The sequence below is a fragment of the Cydia splendana genome, chromosome 19 (assembly GCF_910591565.1).
Source record: "Cydia splendana chromosome 19, ilCydSple1.2, whole genome shotgun sequence".
NCBI classification, from domain to species: Eukaryota; Metazoa; Arthropoda; class Insecta; order Lepidoptera; family Tortricidae; genus Cydia; species Cydia splendana.
In genome coordinates, this window is record NC_085978.1 from 4,102,780 (window position 1) to 4,124,087 (window position 21,308).

Below are 21,308 nucleotides of genomic sequence, written 5' to 3' on the forward strand. Positions count from 1 at the left end.
TTCAATTGACTTGTCATTACCATGAAGAAGAGTAAAAAAGAAACTTAAATCGTTAAATTTGAAGGCTGGTCTTAGCAGCGAAACAATTTATCACTTTCACAACCCGCATGACACACTGACATGCATGAATTGCACGACAAGAAGTCTTCTCTCCAACTTAAATAAAACAAGACGAAGTAGAACCAAATAACAACTCCAATCCATGTTAACCACTGTACTCCGACCGACTTAGCAATTAATCCCAACACACGTTGACACTTCACAACACTAAAAACGCACCATGTTTCACCGATTATTCCAAAGTTAATTTTGTAAACATTACTTGGATTAACTTTTTAAAAGTTCGAAAAAAGAAAGCACAACACACCCGGCCGACCGGATGGCATCCGCGGCCCAACCGAATCAAACAAACTTGCTGTTAACTTGCCCATGCCGCTCCCTCTCGCTCTGAATTCAATGAAAAAGAACTATCTTCCCTTTCAATTATTATACCACTCGTTTCAAACGTACCGCAAAGTAATAACAGCCTCCTTTAAAATAGTCGTGTCAATTCGGTCGGGTTATACCATGACGAAAACATTCCACAGGTGTAAGAAGGACAGCAATAGACAAACGTGTTCTTCTGAATGGTGTTGAGGAAAAAATGTATGCGGGTGCGAATGCGATAGCAATAACGTAAAAAATGTTATTCAAACACGTGCACACTGCGCACATACCGCGTAAACACCGTTATATCGGTCCTGCGATTCTTAACTTTGTGTGTTTGAAATAGAGTGTATTTTAGCGTGGCGTGTTTTATGCATTTATGGAATTTATACCTTTATCCGATGGAAGTATTTTGGCGCGAATGTCGCAAAACTTACTCGACCACTGAACTTATATTTTCATTTTATAAATAACTTACTAGTCTTACCTTAAGGAATGCACCAGCAGTTTCTTTCCAACAATTTTAGTATCGTTTGCATTAGTCCAGACATTATTGTTGTTGATAGTTTTGATTTTTGATTTAGGTTTTTCCGGAGCTCGATGTTTTAAAGATGGCGGTAAAATGCTGTCACTTTTTTCTATCTTTTGAGGTGGTTTTGCCGCTAGCGGTTTGCTCGATTGTCTGACTATTTGCAGGACTACATTGGGACTTTTCAAGTCCTGTTTCTCGGATCCCCCAGGATCGGGAGTCAGGTGCCCTCGGACCAATGGCCGCTCCGGATCACTAGGCTTTTCAAGTCGCTTAGAAGCTGTCTTAGTACGAAATGTACTCCTTTTTAGTGTTGATTGTTCCGGCGGGGGTACTAAAAAAAAAAGATTACATTTTAATTTGTTCTTTAAAAATATTGAAATCGATAATGATTATTTCTGTTTATGTACCTGTCCTTGGTCTATTTCTAGTTATAGGTTTGGTCTCCGCGCTGCCTATTTTGATGGTTTCTTGGAGAGTAGTTGAAGAAGCGGTCGGTACCGCCTTCACGCGAGAGCTGAATGTAGTCCTGAAGAAATTCGCCGAAAACCCTTTCCTCGTCACTTGGGAACTGGCAGTTGGTTGAGGAAGTCTAGAAAAAAATAAAAACAAAAATGTTGTTTCAAGGGGACACCCGGGTTTGAACCGGGGACCTCTCGATCTGCAGTCGAATGCTCTACCACTGAGCTATATCCCCGATGAGAACTGTGTTGAAAATAGCGTACACGTTGCGATAAGCGGCACGCCATCTGCATACGTTAACGTGAACTAAATAATATCATACTTTCACAACAGATGGCGCGGTGAGTATGTCTCATCATCATCACATTATTTAAAGTCTTACATTGTGTATCGTAAATTTTTCGAAAGTACTTTGTTATTTATAAGCTAATTTTATTAAATATTTGAATGTAAATATTGTACTCGTACTTACTGGTTTGTGGAACTGCTAGGCACCCCTGGCGCCTTCTTCTGCATAACCTCCTCGATCTGAAACAAGTTTAAACAGCATTTTAGTATAAGCGTGGAGTTCGATAAATAAAGTAAGTACTTACATAGGTTATTCATACGAGTATATATCTAGGTTAGAGGTCACAGAGAGAGGAATGAATGTGCCATAGACAGATGTAGGTACCTACTACTACTGCAACTTCGACTATAGTGTAAATAACATTATTTGCGGTATTTGACACATTATGACTGACGTATATAGAGATGTAACTAACGCAAATCGATTGTCACAGCAAGCGATTACGATTGGATGGCACGTAGACTGAGGTATCGAATTGTGACGTATAATGAATTTTTATTTGAGATTTAAATAAAGCTAGAATTATATGGTTTTCCCGCAAGCTACCGGTCGGTCGGTGTATTTAATACACCGACCGAGTAGGTCGCACCCATTGTCAAAATTGAAACTAACTGGGGATCTATTTTAAAGTTTATTTATGTTATTTCTGTGTCAAATTTGTTGTCTGTTAAGTGACGATAAATATATCCATATTTACAGTTAATTATCCACCTTTTCCTTATTTTTATTAAAAGAAAAATGAAAAATTCATATCGATTTACTTAGACGACTACCGATTCATCAAAAAAAAGACGTAGAACGTAAACGTTCGCAGTGCAGTTGTTTTCCTTTGTGATTTCGATGTGCAAAACATTTTACGTAGTATTGCTGTTGTGAGTGACAGACGTCAAATACCGCAAATAATGTTATTTACACTATAGTTCAAGGAGTCGGGTTCCGTCTATTTGGCATAACTTCCGTGACCCGAAACGCATCTGGCATAACCCATTTGGCAGAAATATTTTTCGACGAATGTTAAATTTGCAGAAAGCTTCAGTTTGTATAATATGCAATAGCCCGAATGTTTGCAAGTCCGAATCTTAAATAGACTACTACTATCATGGCCGAATTTTGATACGAATAATTTTATTTTGCATTTGTTTAAATGTCCGAAATGTGATTTTCATAATCTGTTTAGCATAATAGGATTTAGGCGAATATTTACATCGAAGAAAACGTATTTAGATTATTTCTATTTGGTATAACTTGTATGACCTAACCCATCTGTCATAAGCTACATTTGGCAGAATGTTTTTCGACGAATGTTAAAATTAAAGAAAGCGTCAGATTGTATAAAATCCAAGTCTAATTTATATTTAACAATGCATAAAACACCTAAATATGTAGCTGACTGACTCATTAACGCAGAGCCGTAACTAAAAGCTCTGCCTACGGTTATAATTCGTAAAAAGAAAAACATTATTATTGTATTGTATTGTAACTTTGGGTGGGAACATATTATTGTCATTTTGGATGTATACATATTTTTAGCTCACAAAACAAATGAAAACAAACTGTTGCCAGAAAAGTTTTAGGTTAGGTTAAAACTGCGTCCCCCAAGAAAACGAACTGTTGTCTGAAAAGTGGGTTAGGTTAGGTAAGAACTGCGACCCCCAAGAAAACGAACTGTTGCCAGAAAAGTGGGTTAGGTTAGGTTAGAACTGCGACCCCACAAAAACAAACTGTTGCCTGAAAAGTGGGTTAGGTTAGGTTAGAACTGGAACCCCACGAAAACGAACTGTTGCCTGAAAAGTGGGTTAGGTTAGGTTAGAACTGCGACCCCACGAAAACAAGCTGTTGCCAGAAAAGTGGGTTAGGTTAGGTTAGAACTGCGACCCCACGAAAACAAACTGTTGCCAGAAAAGTGGGTTAGGTTAGGTTAGAACTGCGACCCCACGAAAACAAACTGTTGCCTGAAAAGTGGGTTAGGTTAGGTTAGAACTGCAACCCCCCGAAAACAAACTGTTGCCAGAAAAGTGGGTTAGGTTAGGTTAAAACTGCGTCCACCAAGAAAACGAACTGATGTCTGAAAAGTGGGTTAGGTTAGAACTGCGACACCCAAGAAAACGAACTGTTGCCAGAAAAGTGGGTTAGGTTAGGTTAGAACTGCGACCCCACGAAAACAAACTGTTGCCTGAAAAGTGGGTTAGGTTAGGTTAGAACTGCGACCCCACGAAAACAAAGTGTTGCCTGAAAAGTGGGTTAGGTTAGGTTAGAACTGCGACCCCACGAAAACAAACTGTTGCCAGAAAAGTGGGTTAGGTTAGGTTAGAACTGCGGCCCCACGAAAACAAACTGTTGCCAGAAATGAAATTATGAGAAAATAATAGTTGCGAATTGGGAAAAATTTGGCGAATTAATTTCCGCCAAAAAATATTCGGCCTATAACATATATGATTCTGGCAAGTATGCAAAACATTTCTATGCCATAAGATTTTATGCTTGTAGTACTTTATGCTTAATGGCGTATTATGCAAAAACAAATTATTACAAATAAAATTATGCGAAATGAAACAGATACCAGGTCTCGATTCGGACATTAAATTTATGCCAAAAGATACTTCGATCAATAAAAATTATGCGTAGAGTATGTATGCGCAACAATCCAGTACCAAGTGAGTTTATGCTAACAGTATGTTATGCCTAAAGGTATTATGCACAATAGAATTATTACAAAAAAAAATTATGCCAAAGATAGGGGAACCCAAGGAGTCATGTTAGGCTGTTAGTCGGAAGTCTGTCATGAAATCTGATGACATTGCATAGACATGTTCTAGAAGGGCTGATTTTTATTTTGGTGTAGTTTTTAATGTCAGTTTTTGAAAAATGGGTAATTTTGAATTGGAGAGATTTGGGACAAAAAATGGACTTTTCCGTTGAGTTAAGAAAATTCCATACGTTTACGTAACTCAGGGGAAGATTTTGGACATACATACGCTGAGATTGCGCTTATAGTGTACAGTTACCTGCAATAATGTTACATAACAAAGGCCGCAAAAATATCTGACATGATCTTATTTGTAGAGCCATAAGAGCGTATCACATATTTTTGCTGCCTTCGAAGAGTAACATATTATTGCAGGTACTGTACAGTATAGCCTCTTAAGGCCCAGCCATACAAATGAAAAATCCAAAATTTGCCACTGAAATTAGGAACCTATAATGTAGGACATAGAATAGAGTTTGATTTTGCGTTGTTTGAAAATTGAACGAAACAAAGCAAAAGCGACTCTGTTCCAATTGAATATGATTTAGATTTCATCGAACTGAAGAACTATAGGTAGGTAGGTAGGGCCTTAGGAGGACAGGGAACTCTATTCATTAAACAAATACTATTCGGTATTAAATAAAATATAGTACCACTATAAACTGGTATTCCCGTCTTCTCGTTACTCCAGACCATAGCGACATGCTGATCTATTGTACTGTGGTGGCAAACAATCGTACAATTCGTACAGCACACCAAATGAATGCGAAATACTACACTTTCTTAGAAGAAATAATGTGGGTATATTATTCTGTTTGTTGAAACCACAAATTGAAGATAACTGTTTAGTTTAATCCTTGTGCCGGCGTTAGTTTTGGAAATATTTCCACAAAACTATTAGTAAATAAAATGATAATTCACTGGTTTATGTATAATGCATCAAATGAATGTAATGACAGATAAACGATAACAGAATTGACAATTCCCTTGACAATGTCACTTTGTTAAGGTAAAGGTTGTATGTGTATTTGTACCATATTTGTACAGAAAATATTTTAGAAAAAAATAGCCATTCTACCTATAGGTGTTGGTTATGTCAGTGTCAGTTATGTTATGTGAGGAGTCCGTAGACGATAGCGTAGACGTAGGTAGACGATAGAAAAACTAATAAAGCCTGACCAGGAATATATGATACCTTCTGGACATAGTCATACAGATATAGGTATTAGTGCATAATCTTTTGCCATCGTACTTTCTCGGAAACGTTCGTATCTGTCATGCTACTTCAGTCAACCTCAGTAGCTCAGTACTTTTTGTTCTGAGATAGCATGACAGATACGAACGTTTCCGTTCCATAACACGTTCGTGCGTTTCCGTGAAAATACGATGGTAAAAGATAATGCACTTAGGGTCGCACCAAAAAAAGCCTGCAGCGGATTTGATAGCCCACGCAGTGCAAGTGTCATTTATACGTCATAATTTCATAGAAGTTTGACGTTTAAAATAACACTTGCACTGCGTGGGCTATCAAAATCGCTGCAGACTTTTTACGGTCTGACTATACAGCTTTATAGGGTTCCGTACTTCCATACCCAAATGGTAAAAACGGGACAATATTACTAAGACTCCACTGTCCGTCTGTCAGTCACCGCATGTATCTCATGAACCGTGATAGCTAGACAGTTGAAATTTTCACAGATGATGTATTTCAGTTGCCGCTATAACAACAAATACTAAAAAGTACGGAACCCCCGGTGTGCGAGTCCGACTCGCACTTGTCCGGTTTTTTGTACCTATGTTAGGTACTTAAATGTTCATGCCAAGTTGAATGTATAAAGGCTATTTCAGCTTTTTATCTTAAAATGAGAGAGTTAGTTGCGACTGAAAAAGTTAACCTTTAAAAACTACAAATACGACCAAATTTTATAGAACAATAAATATGTAGTTATATTGGTATACATACCAGTCATACCAGACAACAATAAAATTTAGTTTCCCACAATATTCATGGTCCATTAGGGATTGTATGTATTTACCTACGTAGGTACTGACCTTCGATTCCCTTTTGACTAAAATGCCATTGTCAAGAGTTGGTCATGAGCGACGTTTCCCTAATAGCATTTTCTTGTAGGGATTTTGTTGGGCCTTTGTTTACGTATTAGTTGGGCAACCGTTATATTTGGCCGTACGATTTGCTGGAGGGCCCTCGACAAAGGCCCTCCCGAAGATTCCCAACAGAGGGCCATAAGAGTAATTTTTTCGTTGGGCCTATTTAAATAAATCATACAATTATTCAACGGTGGTGGTTTTGGTTGGGCCGTGGTTGGGCCTATACACATTTGTTTGATGGTTGGTTAATTGTTACATTTGGCCGTACGATTTGCTGGAGGGCCCTCGACAAAGGCCCTCCCGAAGATTCCCAACAGAGGGCCATTAGAGTAATTTTTTCGTTGGGCCTATTTAAATAAATCATACAATTATTCAACGGTGGTGGTTTTGGTTGGGCCGTGGTTGGGCCTATACACATTTGTTTGATGGTTGGTTAATTGTTACATTTGGCCGTATGGCTTGCTGTAGGGCCAACTGCAAAAAAATAAAAAAGGGCAATTTTTTCGTTGTGCTTCTGTTTGCAAATTCAACAATTACCCAACGGCAAGTCAGGTAGGTCGGTAGGTAGTCGTGCACCAGGTTGAAGGCCCAACACAGCTTGTCCCACAAAGGGCCAACATTGTAACTTTAACGTTGGGCCTTGTGTAGGATTCTTACAATACTACCGTAGGTAAATAGTTGTGTAATTTATAGTGTGCCTACAGTCTAATTATGTAATGGGCTTTTGTTTACGAGTCCTACAGTTACCCTACGTTAAGTAAGTGGTTGTGTAATACGACGTTGGGCCTTTGCTGATAAATATTACAATTACACTACGGTAGGCATTGGTTGTATCCACATGAAGGCCCTAGGCTAGGCAGCAGTTGTTGTTAATCTTCTCTGTATCGTTCCAATTTTAGTATAAGGTAAGTACCCCTATTAACGAGGGGGTTAAGCAACTTTTACAAAGACAGCCAAAAATGAAACATAAGCTGGCTCTGTATGAACAAAGACATATTTTTTTATGATAATTTGTACATCGAAATTTATATTTCATTCGTTTTTGGACTTGTTTTCGCCAGTTATATAGAAAAAATAATTATTAAACTTAAAACGTCGAAATCGCCTATTACCGTGGTAATTGATCATTGATACCCAAATACCGCGGATAAGGGTTCCTTTCTACGAGGGTAGATAAACCCATCGCATGTTTAGTTCCTTCTTTATATACCTACTTATATTTATTTGACAATAGTAGTTAAATAAATAGTAGGGGTTATATTTAATCAGTCCAATCATAAGATTCAATTAATATATTTTTAGGTAAGTCTATAAGGAAAAATAAGAGGATTTTTATTAGTAAAATATAATTATTATGAAAGTGAATTCCTTTGAGTCTACTTACACCTACTAACTACACTTTGATAATAATATATATGTGGTCGTATCAATAATACATGCTGTATACAAGTATTTACATAAAACAACATAAAATAAATAAATATAAGGGGACATCTTACACAGATCGACATAGCCCCAAACTATGCAAAGCTTCAACAATGGATACTAGGCGACGATATACATACGTATATAAATAAATGCAAATTTATAAAATAAAAATAATAATTCAGCCTATATACGTTCCACTGCTGGGCATACATTATATATTATATACCTACATAGAAAACACCCATGACAGGAACAAATATCTGTGTTCATCACACAAATAAATGCCCATCAACATCAAATTGATCCAGTGATACAAAATATGTGAAATCGAATACTTATTAAAATAAATTAATATTGGATGTACTGCATCTTTTATTAATAAGTAATAACACATAATCCAAACATAATTTTAAATTAATTAAAAACTTAACTTGAATATAAATATAAACTAAATATGTATAAAATAAACAACCTACTGAATCCCGTCCCGGGCCGCCCCCGACGCAAAGGTGCCCATCACGCTCGCTGCGTTGCCGCGTTGGATTGCGATTGTATGTTGGTGTATTTTTTGTTGTAATTAAAATAATACAATAGGTTTTATAATAATTATATTATGAACCTATTTATTTCCGACCAAAGTTGTAGGTGGGTCGGTATTGGGTTCCCATAAATCTTATTACCGAGTGATGTCTTTTGTAACCATCGCTAAACGGTTTAATTCACATTATTGTAAAACTCATTTACGACTGATAAAAATAAATAAAGATCGCGTATATTTTGAACACAATCAAAATGGAAGATACTAAATATTACGAAACATTGTATAAAACAGACTTGACAGCCATGCTTTTGTTTTTATATCAATATTTAAACAAGATTCTCATATAATGGTTTCTAGGGAAACCTCCAGTTAAGTGCTTAAAACTGTAGTTAAAATTAAGAGTTCTTGAATAGATTTCATACCACGTTAATAGCTCTTTAGCTTTATAGACGGTTAAATATTTCAATAACATCAAGAGTTAAGGAAATATGTATTTACATAAGAATATATAACCCTTCGAACTTAAAATACCGTTTCCGCTATTACCGAGGTATACCTCGAAATTAGGAACCACACCAAAAAATGGAACCCAACACCGAGGTTTTTAATTTCCTGTTTTTTACTATATTGGCCAGCAAATATTTACAAATTGAGGATTTGGGAACCATACATATCATAATTGAGAATTGATATAAAGTCTTAGTCTATCTATAATATTCACCATTACTATGAAAATCTCTAAATAAAATACGCGTTTGCTTACTTGAGGTGTTGCGCGTTAGTATGGAGCATTCAAATCCTTCGCCCCCGATGAGTTAGTTTACGGTTTTCGAATTGTTTACTTTGTGTTTCTTTAATAGTGCTATACTTATTCGACAGTCAATAGAGAAGGCTTTATTTGTGTGTACTTCAATTTTAAAAAAGTCAATAGGCTTTCTTATAAAACGCCTATTTGTACATACCGCGGTAATCAATGCCGATTTTAATGGGCTCGTTAATAGGGGTACTTACCTTATGTACTGCCGAAGCAAGTACACTTACTATACACTCTAATTTGTATATATACTAACCGCACTTCGAAACTTCGTAAGCGAGATTTATGTTTTTTGAGATTTAAATTGAGAAAATGTTGGTAAAATACAATTTTTTAAATTTATGTATAAATTTTATAGTTATAGCTATTAGATTTATAAGTTACTTTTAAAAAATATTATGATTATATCCGGAATAATCGAGAAAATAACTATAACTTCGATGTTTGGAGACAGTAACGCCATCTAGTGACGCCACAAGCAAACTCAATTGGTATTGTTGGGCATCAGTACCACAGCCAATGTTGGTAAATGCGATATTTGTGCTCACTGGGCCAACGAATATTATCGTTGTTTAGCCACCGGTACCAAAATACACAAAGGCCCATTGTTGGGCATCCGTGCCACAGCCAATGTTGGTAAATGCGGTATTCGTAACCATTGGGCCAACGAATGTTATCGTTGTTTAGCGAACGGTAGCAAAATACACAAAGGCCCATTGTTGGGCCTCAATGCTACAGCCAATGTTGGTAAATGCGATATTTGTCGTCATTGGGCCATCGTATGATATCGTTGATTAGCCAACGTTACCAAAATAAACAAAGGCCCATTGTTGGTCATCAGTGCCACAGTCAATGTTGGTAAATGCGATATTTGTCATCATTGGGCCATCGGATGATATCGTTGATTAGCCAACGTTACCAAAATACACAAAGGCCTATTGTTGGGCATCAATGCTACAGTCAATGTTGGTAAATGCGATATTTGTCGTCATTGGGCCATCGGATGATATCGTTGATTAGCCAACGTTACCAAAATAAACAAAGGCCCGTTGTTGGGCATCAATGCTACAGCCAATGTTGGTAAATGTGATATTTGTCGTCATTGGGCCATCGGATGATATCGTTGATTAGCCAATGTTACCAAAATAAACAAAGGCCCATTGTTGGGCATCAGTGCCACAGCCAATGTTGGTAAATGCGATTTTTGTCATCATTGGGCCATCGGATGATATCGTCGATTAGCCAACGTTACCAAAATAAACAAAGGCCCATTGTTGGGTATCAGTGCCACAGCCAATGTTGGTAAATGCGATATTTGTTATCATTGGGCCATCGGATGATATCGTTGATTAGCCAACGTTACCAAAATACACAAAGGCCCATTGTTGGGCATCAATGCTACAGCCAATGTTGGTAAATGCGATATTTGTCATCATTGGGCCATCGGATGATATCCTTGACTAGCCAACGTTACCAAAATACACAAAGGCCCATTGTTGGGCATCCGTGCCACAGCCAATGTTGGTAAATGCGGTATTCGTCACCATTGGGCCAACGAATGTTATCGTTGTTTAGCGAACGGTAGCAAAATACACAAAGGCCCATTGTTGGGCATCACTGCCACTGCCAATGTTGGTAAATGCGATATATGTCATCATTGGGCCAACGAATATTATCGTTGTTTAGCCAACGGTACCAAAATACACAAAGGCCCATTGTTGGGCATCTGTGCCACAGCGAATGTTGGTAAATGCGATGGTGGGCCAATACAAAATTAATGTTGGCTACGGAACGAACCTCATCCCAACGTTTTCCCTACCGTTGGCACCGTGGGCCCCAACGAAAATGCTACTAGGGTTGATTTTAGCCGTTCAGGAGCTGATATGATATAGTAGTTGGAAAATTTAAGTGAACACAAAGTTAACAGTTAAGTTAGTTGTTTTTAAAAGGTCGGGAACGCGCATGTAGCACCTCTGGAGTTGCAGGCGTCCATAAGCTACGGTGACTGCTTACCATCAGGCGTGCCGTATGCTTGTTTGCCACCGATGTGGTATAATTTTAGTGTCCGACGTAAAATGCTTTCGGATTTCACTTAAATATATGTAAGCCTTTGTCACCTGAACATAAGGATGACATGATTTGACACCAAGCCCTACAGAGCTTGGCCTTCTTTAATCAAAGGACCGAAGGTCTCGAGGCAGTTAAAAGGTGGAAACCACACTCTACTGACCTTGGGTTTCCTCAGCAGCACGCCCATTGCCACCGTCCGTTCTCAGACTTCTGAGCCGCCGAAATGACATCGCATTTGGTGCGACAAAAATTGCAAAAATATTGGACGGTCCAATGCAAAGGTTGGAGCGGTTTTGGTATCCTACTCCTTGTTATATGAAAAATAACGGAGGGTTTAGGTATCTTTATATGATAAAGAGAAAAAAGAAGGGAAAGTTTACCTCTGATAAACTGATCAACTCTGTGAACGTGGGCTTTAAAGATAGAATCAATGATTCTGTAGCTAAAATCTGGTGAGAATTTTATTAATATAAGTTTTCGACCCAAAAAGGAAACTAGACCTTATGGGCACGATTGTTCTTATTGTGGAAACTTGTTGTGGGGTCCGTTGGTAAAAATTGTCATCCTCTCAGCGGCAGTCTTAGAGCGTTGCGAGTGTTGCGACTTGCGATTGTTACGAACAGTGTTGTCGCCCAGGGCCTCGCTCTATTGCTGGGGCACAGAAACTGTGTTCTGTCTGGGGTCTTGCGCAAAAACCGAAGCAGGATTCTCTTTTACTTACAAAGGCAAAGAAAAAAGACAAGGTTAAGAGGCAAGAGGAGTGGTAATTTCTCCTTGCAAACGTACTCAACTCTTTCATCTATGATTTATTCAACACAGTTTTTATTTTTAATTATCTGTCTCGGACTGTTTTGCTTTCTTTGTTATTTTTGTAGGTATTTGTACGATGACAGGTCTGGCCTAGTGGATATAATATAATAATATAGTAACCCTGCCTATGAAGCCGATGGTTCCGGGTTCGAATTCCGGTAAGGGCATTTATTTTGACACAGATATTTGTTCCTGGTCATGGTTGTTTTCTATGTATTTAAGTATTTATACATATATTATATATATCGTTGTCTGAGTACACACAACACAAGCCTCCTTGAGCTTACCGTGGGGCTTAGTCAACTTGTGTGAAAAAGAACTATAATATTTATTATTCATTTATTTCTTAAGCAATAGAGCCCTCCAAAAATAACCTATAACGGCCTAATCGATTAGGCTGCCATCTGCTGCATCCTCTTGTGCCTTACACCACCCCCACCACCCACACCCACCCTTTGCATCGATACAAAAACGGCCCAGTCGTTGAACCCTTCCGCTATGATATCATTTACAATGTATTTGCAAGTGTCTCGAGTAAATATTTATGATTGTCATGTGAAATTCATTAAACGCCTACATAAGCAAATGGCTGCATAAGCTGCATTTAAATGTTACGTACACTGTGAATTAAGGGCCGATACACTACCCGATTCGAACTTTGAGATACGTCAATAGGGGATATTACTGCAATATTCTGACGCCAGAGTGCAGCACTACCGACTCAGTAAATTCATAGACTAACTTAATACATACTATGCCTTAAACTGTTTTTTGACAAGTTTTCACAGACAATAAAATATGGCATTGATGTATCAAGGAGGTTTGTTAACAAGGGCCTCGGTAAACGCGAAAATCTTAGAGGATATAACCAACGGAGACGCCATGTCTAAAATTTTCGGTACAAAATAGTCTGCCGTTTTTTGCGGGGGAGGGGCACATCAAATGTATAGGTACGTCATGTCAGATAAACGTCAGTCCATACATATGGTTGACAAGTTGTTGACCATTGGCCGCCTATTTTCGACAGAGGGGAACGCCTGTTAAGGTGGATGTGTAGGGCTGTCCTGCCGACTAGCCACCAAAAGATGGCGTGATTGTGCACAAATTGCGGATTATCACTATTTCTTTCAAAACCCAAACAATTTTCTAAGATGTGTTAATATTGGCGCAAACAATAAAAAATATTACGTCTAAATCGAAATATATTCCACTCAACAGTGTCTCATTTCATCAAAATCTGACAAAACTGCAAAATATTGCAATTTCATGCATTCACGCACACTACCATATCCCCCAGTGTCAGTCTTGTGACCATTAAGCCAAAACAGACTAGAGGTCGCTAGTACAGAAGATGGCTTTTCTGATTACTCTCATTAGCTAACTAGGGACAAAAGTGTAAACTAGATGGCGCGGTGTAAGAGATGAATTTTTTTGCAAGATTAATTTAAGGTAAAGGCGCATCCAGACGAACTGAATTTAGCACCAGAATGGGCGGATTGTCTATGGTCACGGACGGTATATTCTGTAAGGCCTCGACAGACCTTGCTACAAATACCGGAATGGAACGGAAATCACATGCAATTATCGGTGAGGTATATAGAGGTCCATACAATAAATTCGTGACCGTATGCAGACCTTTATTATTCTTTTTTGCTCGACGCTGCCTTCGACTGCCATACATTTGTTATACTACCTACATAAGCAATACCCACATTATATGCACGTAGCGTACGTTTCGTGGCTCCTGGCCGAGGCGTTAGCTTGGTCCGATTTTAAGCTACCTACATTCCAAATTGTAAATTTCAAAGGTCACGATTACATACTTTCTACAATGTTTGTTTTCACACCGCAATGAATGATGAGTGTTTCCAAATGGTCCAAAAGAGCTTTTTCCAAAAAAAAAAAAATAGACCTGAGTCTCACAGACCCTATATATTATAATAATTTGTTTATCTAGTTCTTCCAGCTCAAAATCACTGGCATATTCAATCCTGATAGTAAAAAAATCCTCCAAATATTTGTGGCTTTCCATTACAAATGGGTCCTTATACTTCAAGTGCAATAAGGTCCTTTCCAACTGAAATTCTTATAAAAAGGTTCTTATTGCACATGAAACATAAGGACCATTGCATTGTCTGAATGGAAAGCCACATTTGTATGGAAATTGTAGATTCCACTAAGTAGGTACGTCAAACCATGAAGTTATATTGTTTAAACTGGAGCGAGTTGTCAGTTTTTTTGCCATACTAATTTGAACCTTATCACCGAGACAGAATGTTGTTCGTACCAGACTAGAGAAAACGGTCCACATGAGATAGAAAAACCTGAGCCCTGTGTCTCACTCGCACATGTTGCCAATGTTAAAAAGATACCATTGTGATAGAAATTATATCAATATACTACTGAAATTCATTACCTTCTTATACTATTTTAGTGCTATATTCTAATTACAGTTCTGATATCTTTTAAGTAATTTGTTAATTATTATGATGTTAATATTATTAACTGATTAAGCCAAGCATGTGCGCAACAAAAAAAACAGTAAATTGAATATGGTAGAAATTGTAGTAACTTTGAATATTAATTGGTATCCCCAACTTGATGACGATTAGGGTCACCATGATGTCGGTACGATTTGGATCGGTCTTACAAAAAAAGGGTCTTACAAAATTTAAAAGAATTTTGGGTAATTCTTAACAGGAAATGAGTTCTGTGTCGAAACTTCGTAACAATTGTCATGTTTCTTGTGACAATTGTCATTAGCTTCGCCAAATAAGTACCTACCTACATATTTATTGTATAATAGTATGCTGACTAGGTATTTTTCTACACTTAAATTTCATAGTTTTTTTAAATATTTACTTATCTTGAAAAAATTAAAAACTTCGTAATGTTGATTGATCAAGTGCGGGCTAAGCGTATTCAGTGCACTCCGCGAGCTCTTGAGATTTGCCTCAAAAATGGCGTGAATGGCCGCTAAGACCGAAATACTTGTTTTTAAATAATTATGTCATGCGTCGCCTGTTTGGGTTTGGATATGTATATGTAGGGCACATACTGACTGATACCATGGACAATATTGTATGTATGGCCATGGGACAAAACGGAAACGTACACATGCATTAGGGTATTTAGAGCCAGTAGACAGTATCATAACAACCGGTGTAGTGGTAGTGGTTACGAAGAAATTAACTAATTACGATTTTTTACTTTGGAGCAGCCTGTATGTGTTAGTAGCTCCTGAGGTAACCTTCTTCGACCTTTCTGATTATCTTTCTTATTTATGACACTAATAAGATTCTGACTTTTAATAAACGTCATTATTGCCGCACATTTTCGAACAAATTGTTAAAAGCACTGCCAAGGATTAATACAATACAGGGTATATTGTTTCAAATAAATAAATCATTCATTATACATACCACATGCTACAAAGTATATTTCAGAGTTTTTCAGGGCGAAACATTATTCCATACTTTATTCATTTTAGGCCCTGGGTAATGTTTAAGTAATCATAACTTAATTACAACACAGTAAACTAAAGAAAATAAAAGTATTTTCTTATTGTACTATTAAATTAAAAAAAAACAACATATGATTTTACCAAATTTGAGTATATTTACAAATAGGTACTTATTTTTTTCATTTTCACTGGTTCTGTTGTGGCCAGGTGATATTTAGGAGTTCACTCCCGTAGGCAGGATATCGGTAGCGGATGTTTGTGTTTGATGATCAGCTAAAAAGGATCAAAATAGATAATATTAACTAATAAGGAATGAGGATAATAAATTTTAAGAAAATCTAGTTGAGACTGGAATAGTTTTAAAGTTACTTAAAATGAAATTACTATACTTAAGTTTTTATATTATTTACAATTAATAAGCTTATTTATTTATTTAATAACATTTATACAACTTTATAACAAAACACTAAAACTTATATAAAAAAAAAAACAATTAATTAAATTTGCCCTGTTACTATGTATGTTAGTTAGTGTATCTAGGTCAAATCTTGAAAGCTAAATTTAGGCTTACGGCTCGATTCGGAAAATGAATTAGATTTCTACTAGACTTCAACAAGTTACAATACGGATAATTTAAAGATATTTGTAAGGTAGATATGTCAAAGGTCATTGGGCGTTTTGTTCGGACATATGACCCACAGCGTACACAAACGAAATAGGGCTAGGTATGTAGGTAAATGTATCTGCTACCCACTGGTATGAGTCGCATTCTTGCAAGACATGGGAGAATTGAGAAAAAAATAAAAATCATTTCTCATCATTATAGCATTTTTGCAATGAATTAAGTCAGAACTATTGGAATTATTTCAAATATACTTTGAATAGCTGCTGTTAGATTACGTTGCTGTTGTTATATTGTTTAATATCAATAGGAACAAAAATAAAATCAAGTTCTAAAAAAACAACGCCACTTTTCGTGGGCGTTACTTTCTGAGTACGTCACTTTTTTATACTAAGATTTAAGCGTATACTTACACGAACAATGGATACCAGCAATCAGCTGTACGGCATACGGCCGCTTTTATGTATGACATATACAGGTTGTTTTTTCAGTCGCCATTGAAGGAAAATATGAATCTATAGAGGATAACGGGCGTCTGAATCCAAACGGCAACGACAGTTTCCTGTTATCGTCTATAGATTCGTATTTCCCTTCAATGGTCACTGAAAAAACATTCTGTATGTCATACATAAAAGTGGCCTTATACCGTACCGCTAATATAATTTCTGGTATCCATTGTTCGTGCAGGCGCACGGTGCACGTGCATGCTAAAAAAGTGACGTACTCAGAAAGTGACGAACTCCGAATGTGACGTCTTCAGAAAGTGGCGTTCTCAGAAAGTGACGTACTCAGAATGTGACGACCACAGAAAGTGACAAACCCAGAATGTGACGTCCTCAGACAGTGACGTCCTCAGAAAGTGACCTAGCTCGAAAGTGACCTCGTAAGAAAGTGACATACTCCGCCTAAACCCTTCCGACGGTAGTGCGATGGCCTTGTATACACGAGCAGTAATAGTTTTGAATACTATTTCTTCCAATAACAACACACAACACTAAGGGCCAGTTGCACCAACCACATTTGACAGACTGATCAACGTCAGCCGGCGCGCCCCGGCGCCTTACTATGAAACTTTCCATACATCAAAAATTAGCGAACTCTTTAACGGTACGAACAGTTTGGTGCAACTGACCCTAACACTATCTCGTACACATACTGTTGAATAACTTTTTTCTGCCGGTTGATACATAAAAAAAATTACATATTTAAAAAAGTGAGATTAAATTCTCTATTTTAAAACTAGTTTGGTCTCTGTACGGGAAAGTTCATAAAGCGGGTCAAAAACGCCCAATGACCTTTGACGTTTCCGCGATTCTGGAGGTCCTCTTGAACGATTTCGACAAGTTATGACTTAGATATCCAAGTCACATCTAGTCGATATCTAATGTAGATCTAGTTGATCTCTAAATCGTTGCAAGATCTTGTGATTATCTCGAAATCCGAATAGGCCTGTTACTTCCCGATTTCCGATTGAGCTGAAATTTTACATTCATATGTAACTTGGAGGTTATTCCCACTAGTTACCACCATGTTGTTACCACCATCGAACTTTCCGTTTTGGTTTCTTGTGAACAATATGATAAATAATTATTAAAGCGGCAGCTGCACGACGACGTACGTCCATGGTTCCTGAGTACAAACTGGTCGATCGTCGGATTGCTTGCCGCGCGCGGCTGCCGCGCTATAATTCAAGATGGTGCCAAAAATGTCTCGCGAGCCAAAATACAGATTTGCCGCGGTCGAACAATGCTTGCGCGGCCGCCGCGCGATATCGAGACGCGGCTTAAGAAAAAGTGACCAAGGCCTCCAGTGCCCCGGGGTGGAATCGAACCAGCGTCCTCTGCTAGGTCACGGCGGCAAGGGCGAATTTTTCTATGTACAGTCGACGTCTTTGATATGTTTACATTTTTCGGTTTATTACAAGGGAGTAAGGTGCAAACATGTAAACATATCTTTGACGTCGACTGTATGTACATATTATTATATATTTTAATGTTTGTTATTACCTATTTTAATTTGTTTGACATGCCTAGAATTAATTTGTTATTTTAGAATAAGAATTGCTGTGCCCTTACAGGGTCCATGTCACTGTACTCGAAATTGTATTGTAACACCTTTATGTAGCAACATGGAAATGCAATACACAATAAACAATGATGATCGGCCTAGCCTAGTCAAAAAGAATCTGAAGTAGATATGCATGATGCAGTTTGCAGGACAGGACCAGGTGCAAAAAAATATAAAGAATTAAATACGAATGTCACACATCGTGACAAACCATAAACGTTTATCGATTATATTATATATTCCTATACATATTTATACTCGCGCACGAAGGGTTCCGTACCATTAGGCCGCCGCCCCACTGCTGCGCACGCTATGTACACGACCCACGTTCCTATTAGTAGGAGATCCCACATATATGGTCGACCTTCACCAACCTGTCTGACGGATGAAACTATGAAAATATGAAAGAAAATATGTTCCAGAACATAAATAAGGGGTCATCCATTAATTACATCACACGTTTAGGAGGAGGGAGTGGGTCAAGAAAATGTGACATGTTGTGACAAGGGGGAGGAGTCACAAACTTTGTGACGTCACTTTAACTTCATCAGTAACCGAAAATTTATTTAAATTATTTTATACGCCAATATACATTTAAATAACAAGTCTTAGAAACGATAATCGTTTTTATTCGTTTAATTTTATTTCTTAATCAGTTTTGGGTTATAAAATTACTAATATTTCTTTTGTCAAAAATATTTTGATAAAATATTAAATAAATATTTGCCGATTTCGTTGATGTGACGTCACACCAGGGGGGAGGGGTTTGCCAAATGTGACCAAGTGTGACAAGGAGGGGGGGAGGGGTAAAAAAACCTAGAAATTCGTGTGACGTAATTAATGGATGACCCGTAAATAGGGTTGCCTAAAGAAATATGGTCAAGGCTATTTTTAATAAACTTTTGAAAAAAAATTTTTTTTCGTCAAATTTCACCGATTTGTCTGACGAACGAAATAAGTTTCAATGGAAAGTATACAACTTGTACAACATAAATAAACTAGGTTGCCTATCTTTTTCCGGTCACTATTATGTGGTTGCCGTGTTTAAAGAGGTGATTTTATATCGATAATTGCACTCATCTATCTGACGCTTGAATTATACATCAAAATGATGGCAATTTTATTGCAAATACAATGGTATAGGGTTGCCTGCGAAAATCCGGTCACAAATAAGGGTTGCCAGGATTTTAAATAAAATAAGAAGGGAAGACTTTATCGATAACTCATAAACGGCTTAACTGATCAAGTTTGTTTTAATTTTATTTGAATGAGTTTTTTAGGCACTATTTTCATGATTTTTTTCATATTTTTTGTTTATATATATTATATTGTTTGCATATTTATCCAACGACATGTCACACTATGGGATTGAAGCGAAAAAAATGGATACATACATTTTTTTATTTTTCTTCGGTTGATACCTATGTTGTGATATGTCATTTGATATGAATTTTAAAATGAATAAGGTTCTTCAAAAATTTTTTTTTGCTAAAGTGAATATTTTTGGAAATAATCGCTTCGAAAGAAACAAAATGTATGTGAGGATTTTTTTTTTCGTTTCAACCCTATGGTGTGGGGTGTCGTTGGATAGGTCTTCCAAAATTAATAGGGGTTTTGGAAGAACATTTTTTGATTAAGTGAATATTTTCGGAAATAATCGCTTTGAAAGAAACAAAATGTGTGTGACAATTTTTTTATCGTTTCAAACTTATAGTGTGGGGTGTCGTTGGATAGACCATTCAAAATAAATAGGGGTATATAAACAACATTTTTTGATAAAGTGAATCATTTCGGAAACAATCGTTTAGAAAGAAAAAAAATGGCTTTTCCTTCTAACTTTTGAACCATTGGTCCAAAAAATATGAAAAAAATCATGAAAATAGTGCCTAAAGAACTCATTCAAATAAAATTAAAACAAACTTGCTTAGTTAAGCCGTTTATGAGTTATCGCTAAAAGTCCTTCCTTCTTATTTTATTTAAAAGCCTGGCAACCCTTATTTTTGACCGGATTTTTGCAGGCAACCCTATACCATTCTATTTGCAATAAAATTACCATCATTTTGATGTATAATTCAAGCTTCAGACAGATGAGTGCAATTATCGATATAAAATCACCTCTTTAAACACGGCAACCACATAATAGTGATCGGAAAAAGATAGGCAACCTAGTTGATTTATGTTGTACAAGTTGTATACTTTCCATTGAAACTTATCTCGATCGTCAGACAAATCGGTGAAATTTGACGAAAAAATGTTTTTTCAAAAATTTATTAAAAATAGCCATGACCATATTTCTTTAGGCAACCCTATTTATTTATGTTCTGGAACATATTTTCTTTCATAAAATATAAGTTTCATCCATCAGACGTATTGGTGAAGGTCGACCATATATGTGGGATCTTAGACCATATACAAAATTTCGTGGGCTTGCCCACGGTTTGTATTAAAACGTGGGCCGTGGATGTAGCGTGCGCAGAAGTGGGGCGCCGGCCTTAAGCAAAAAACGGAAAAAGAATCACGTTTGTTGTATGGGACCCACTTAAGTATTTATTATATTCTGTTTTTAGTATTTGTTGTTATAACGGCAACAGAAATACCCGGAATGGTGGTGTGGTCTGGCCTAGTGGGTAGTGACCCTGCCTATGAAGCCGATGGTCCCGGGTTCGAATCCTGGTAAGGGCATTTATTTGTATGATGATACAGATATTTGTTCCTGAGTCATGGTTGTTTTCTACGTATTTAAGTATTTATATATTATATATATCGTTGTCTGAGTAGGTACCCACAACACAAGCCTTCTTGAGCTTACCGTGGGGCTTAGTCAATTTGTGTAAAAATGTCCTATAAATGTCCTATAATATTAAATACATAA

At 37.1% G+C, this 21,308-nt stretch overlaps 1 protein-coding gene, 1 long non-coding RNA gene and 1 other non-coding gene across 3 annotated transcripts in view; 1 reads left to right on the forward strand and 2 right to left on the reverse strand.

The window, feature by feature from the left end:
- The window catches only part of LOC134799945 (uncharacterized), a 280,917-nt gene that overhangs the window by 155,493 nt on the left and 104,116 nt on the right, over positions 1-21,308 (forward strand). The gene's annotated exons all lie outside the window — the stretch shown is intronic.
- The window catches only part of LOC134799922 (uncharacterized), a 95,229-nt gene that overhangs the window by 55,025 nt on the left and 18,896 nt on the right, over positions 1-21,308 (reverse strand). Inside the window, exons 2-4 of the mRNA XM_063772360.1 lie at positions 1,890-1,945; positions 1,366-1,547; positions 914-1,289 (exon numbers count right to left, since the gene is read on the reverse strand). Of these exons, the coding sequence (XP_063628430.1) occupies positions 914-1,289; positions 1,366-1,547; positions 1,890-1,933 (602 nt within the window). The 5' untranslated portion in view covers positions 1,934-1,945. The remainder of the gene's footprint in view (positions 1-913; positions 1,290-1,365; positions 1,548-1,889; positions 1,946-21,308) is intronic.
- Positions 1,581-1,652, reverse strand: Trnac-gca (transfer RNA cysteine (anticodon GCA)). The gene has a single exon. It is a non-coding gene; the product is annotated as a tRNA-Cys (tRNA).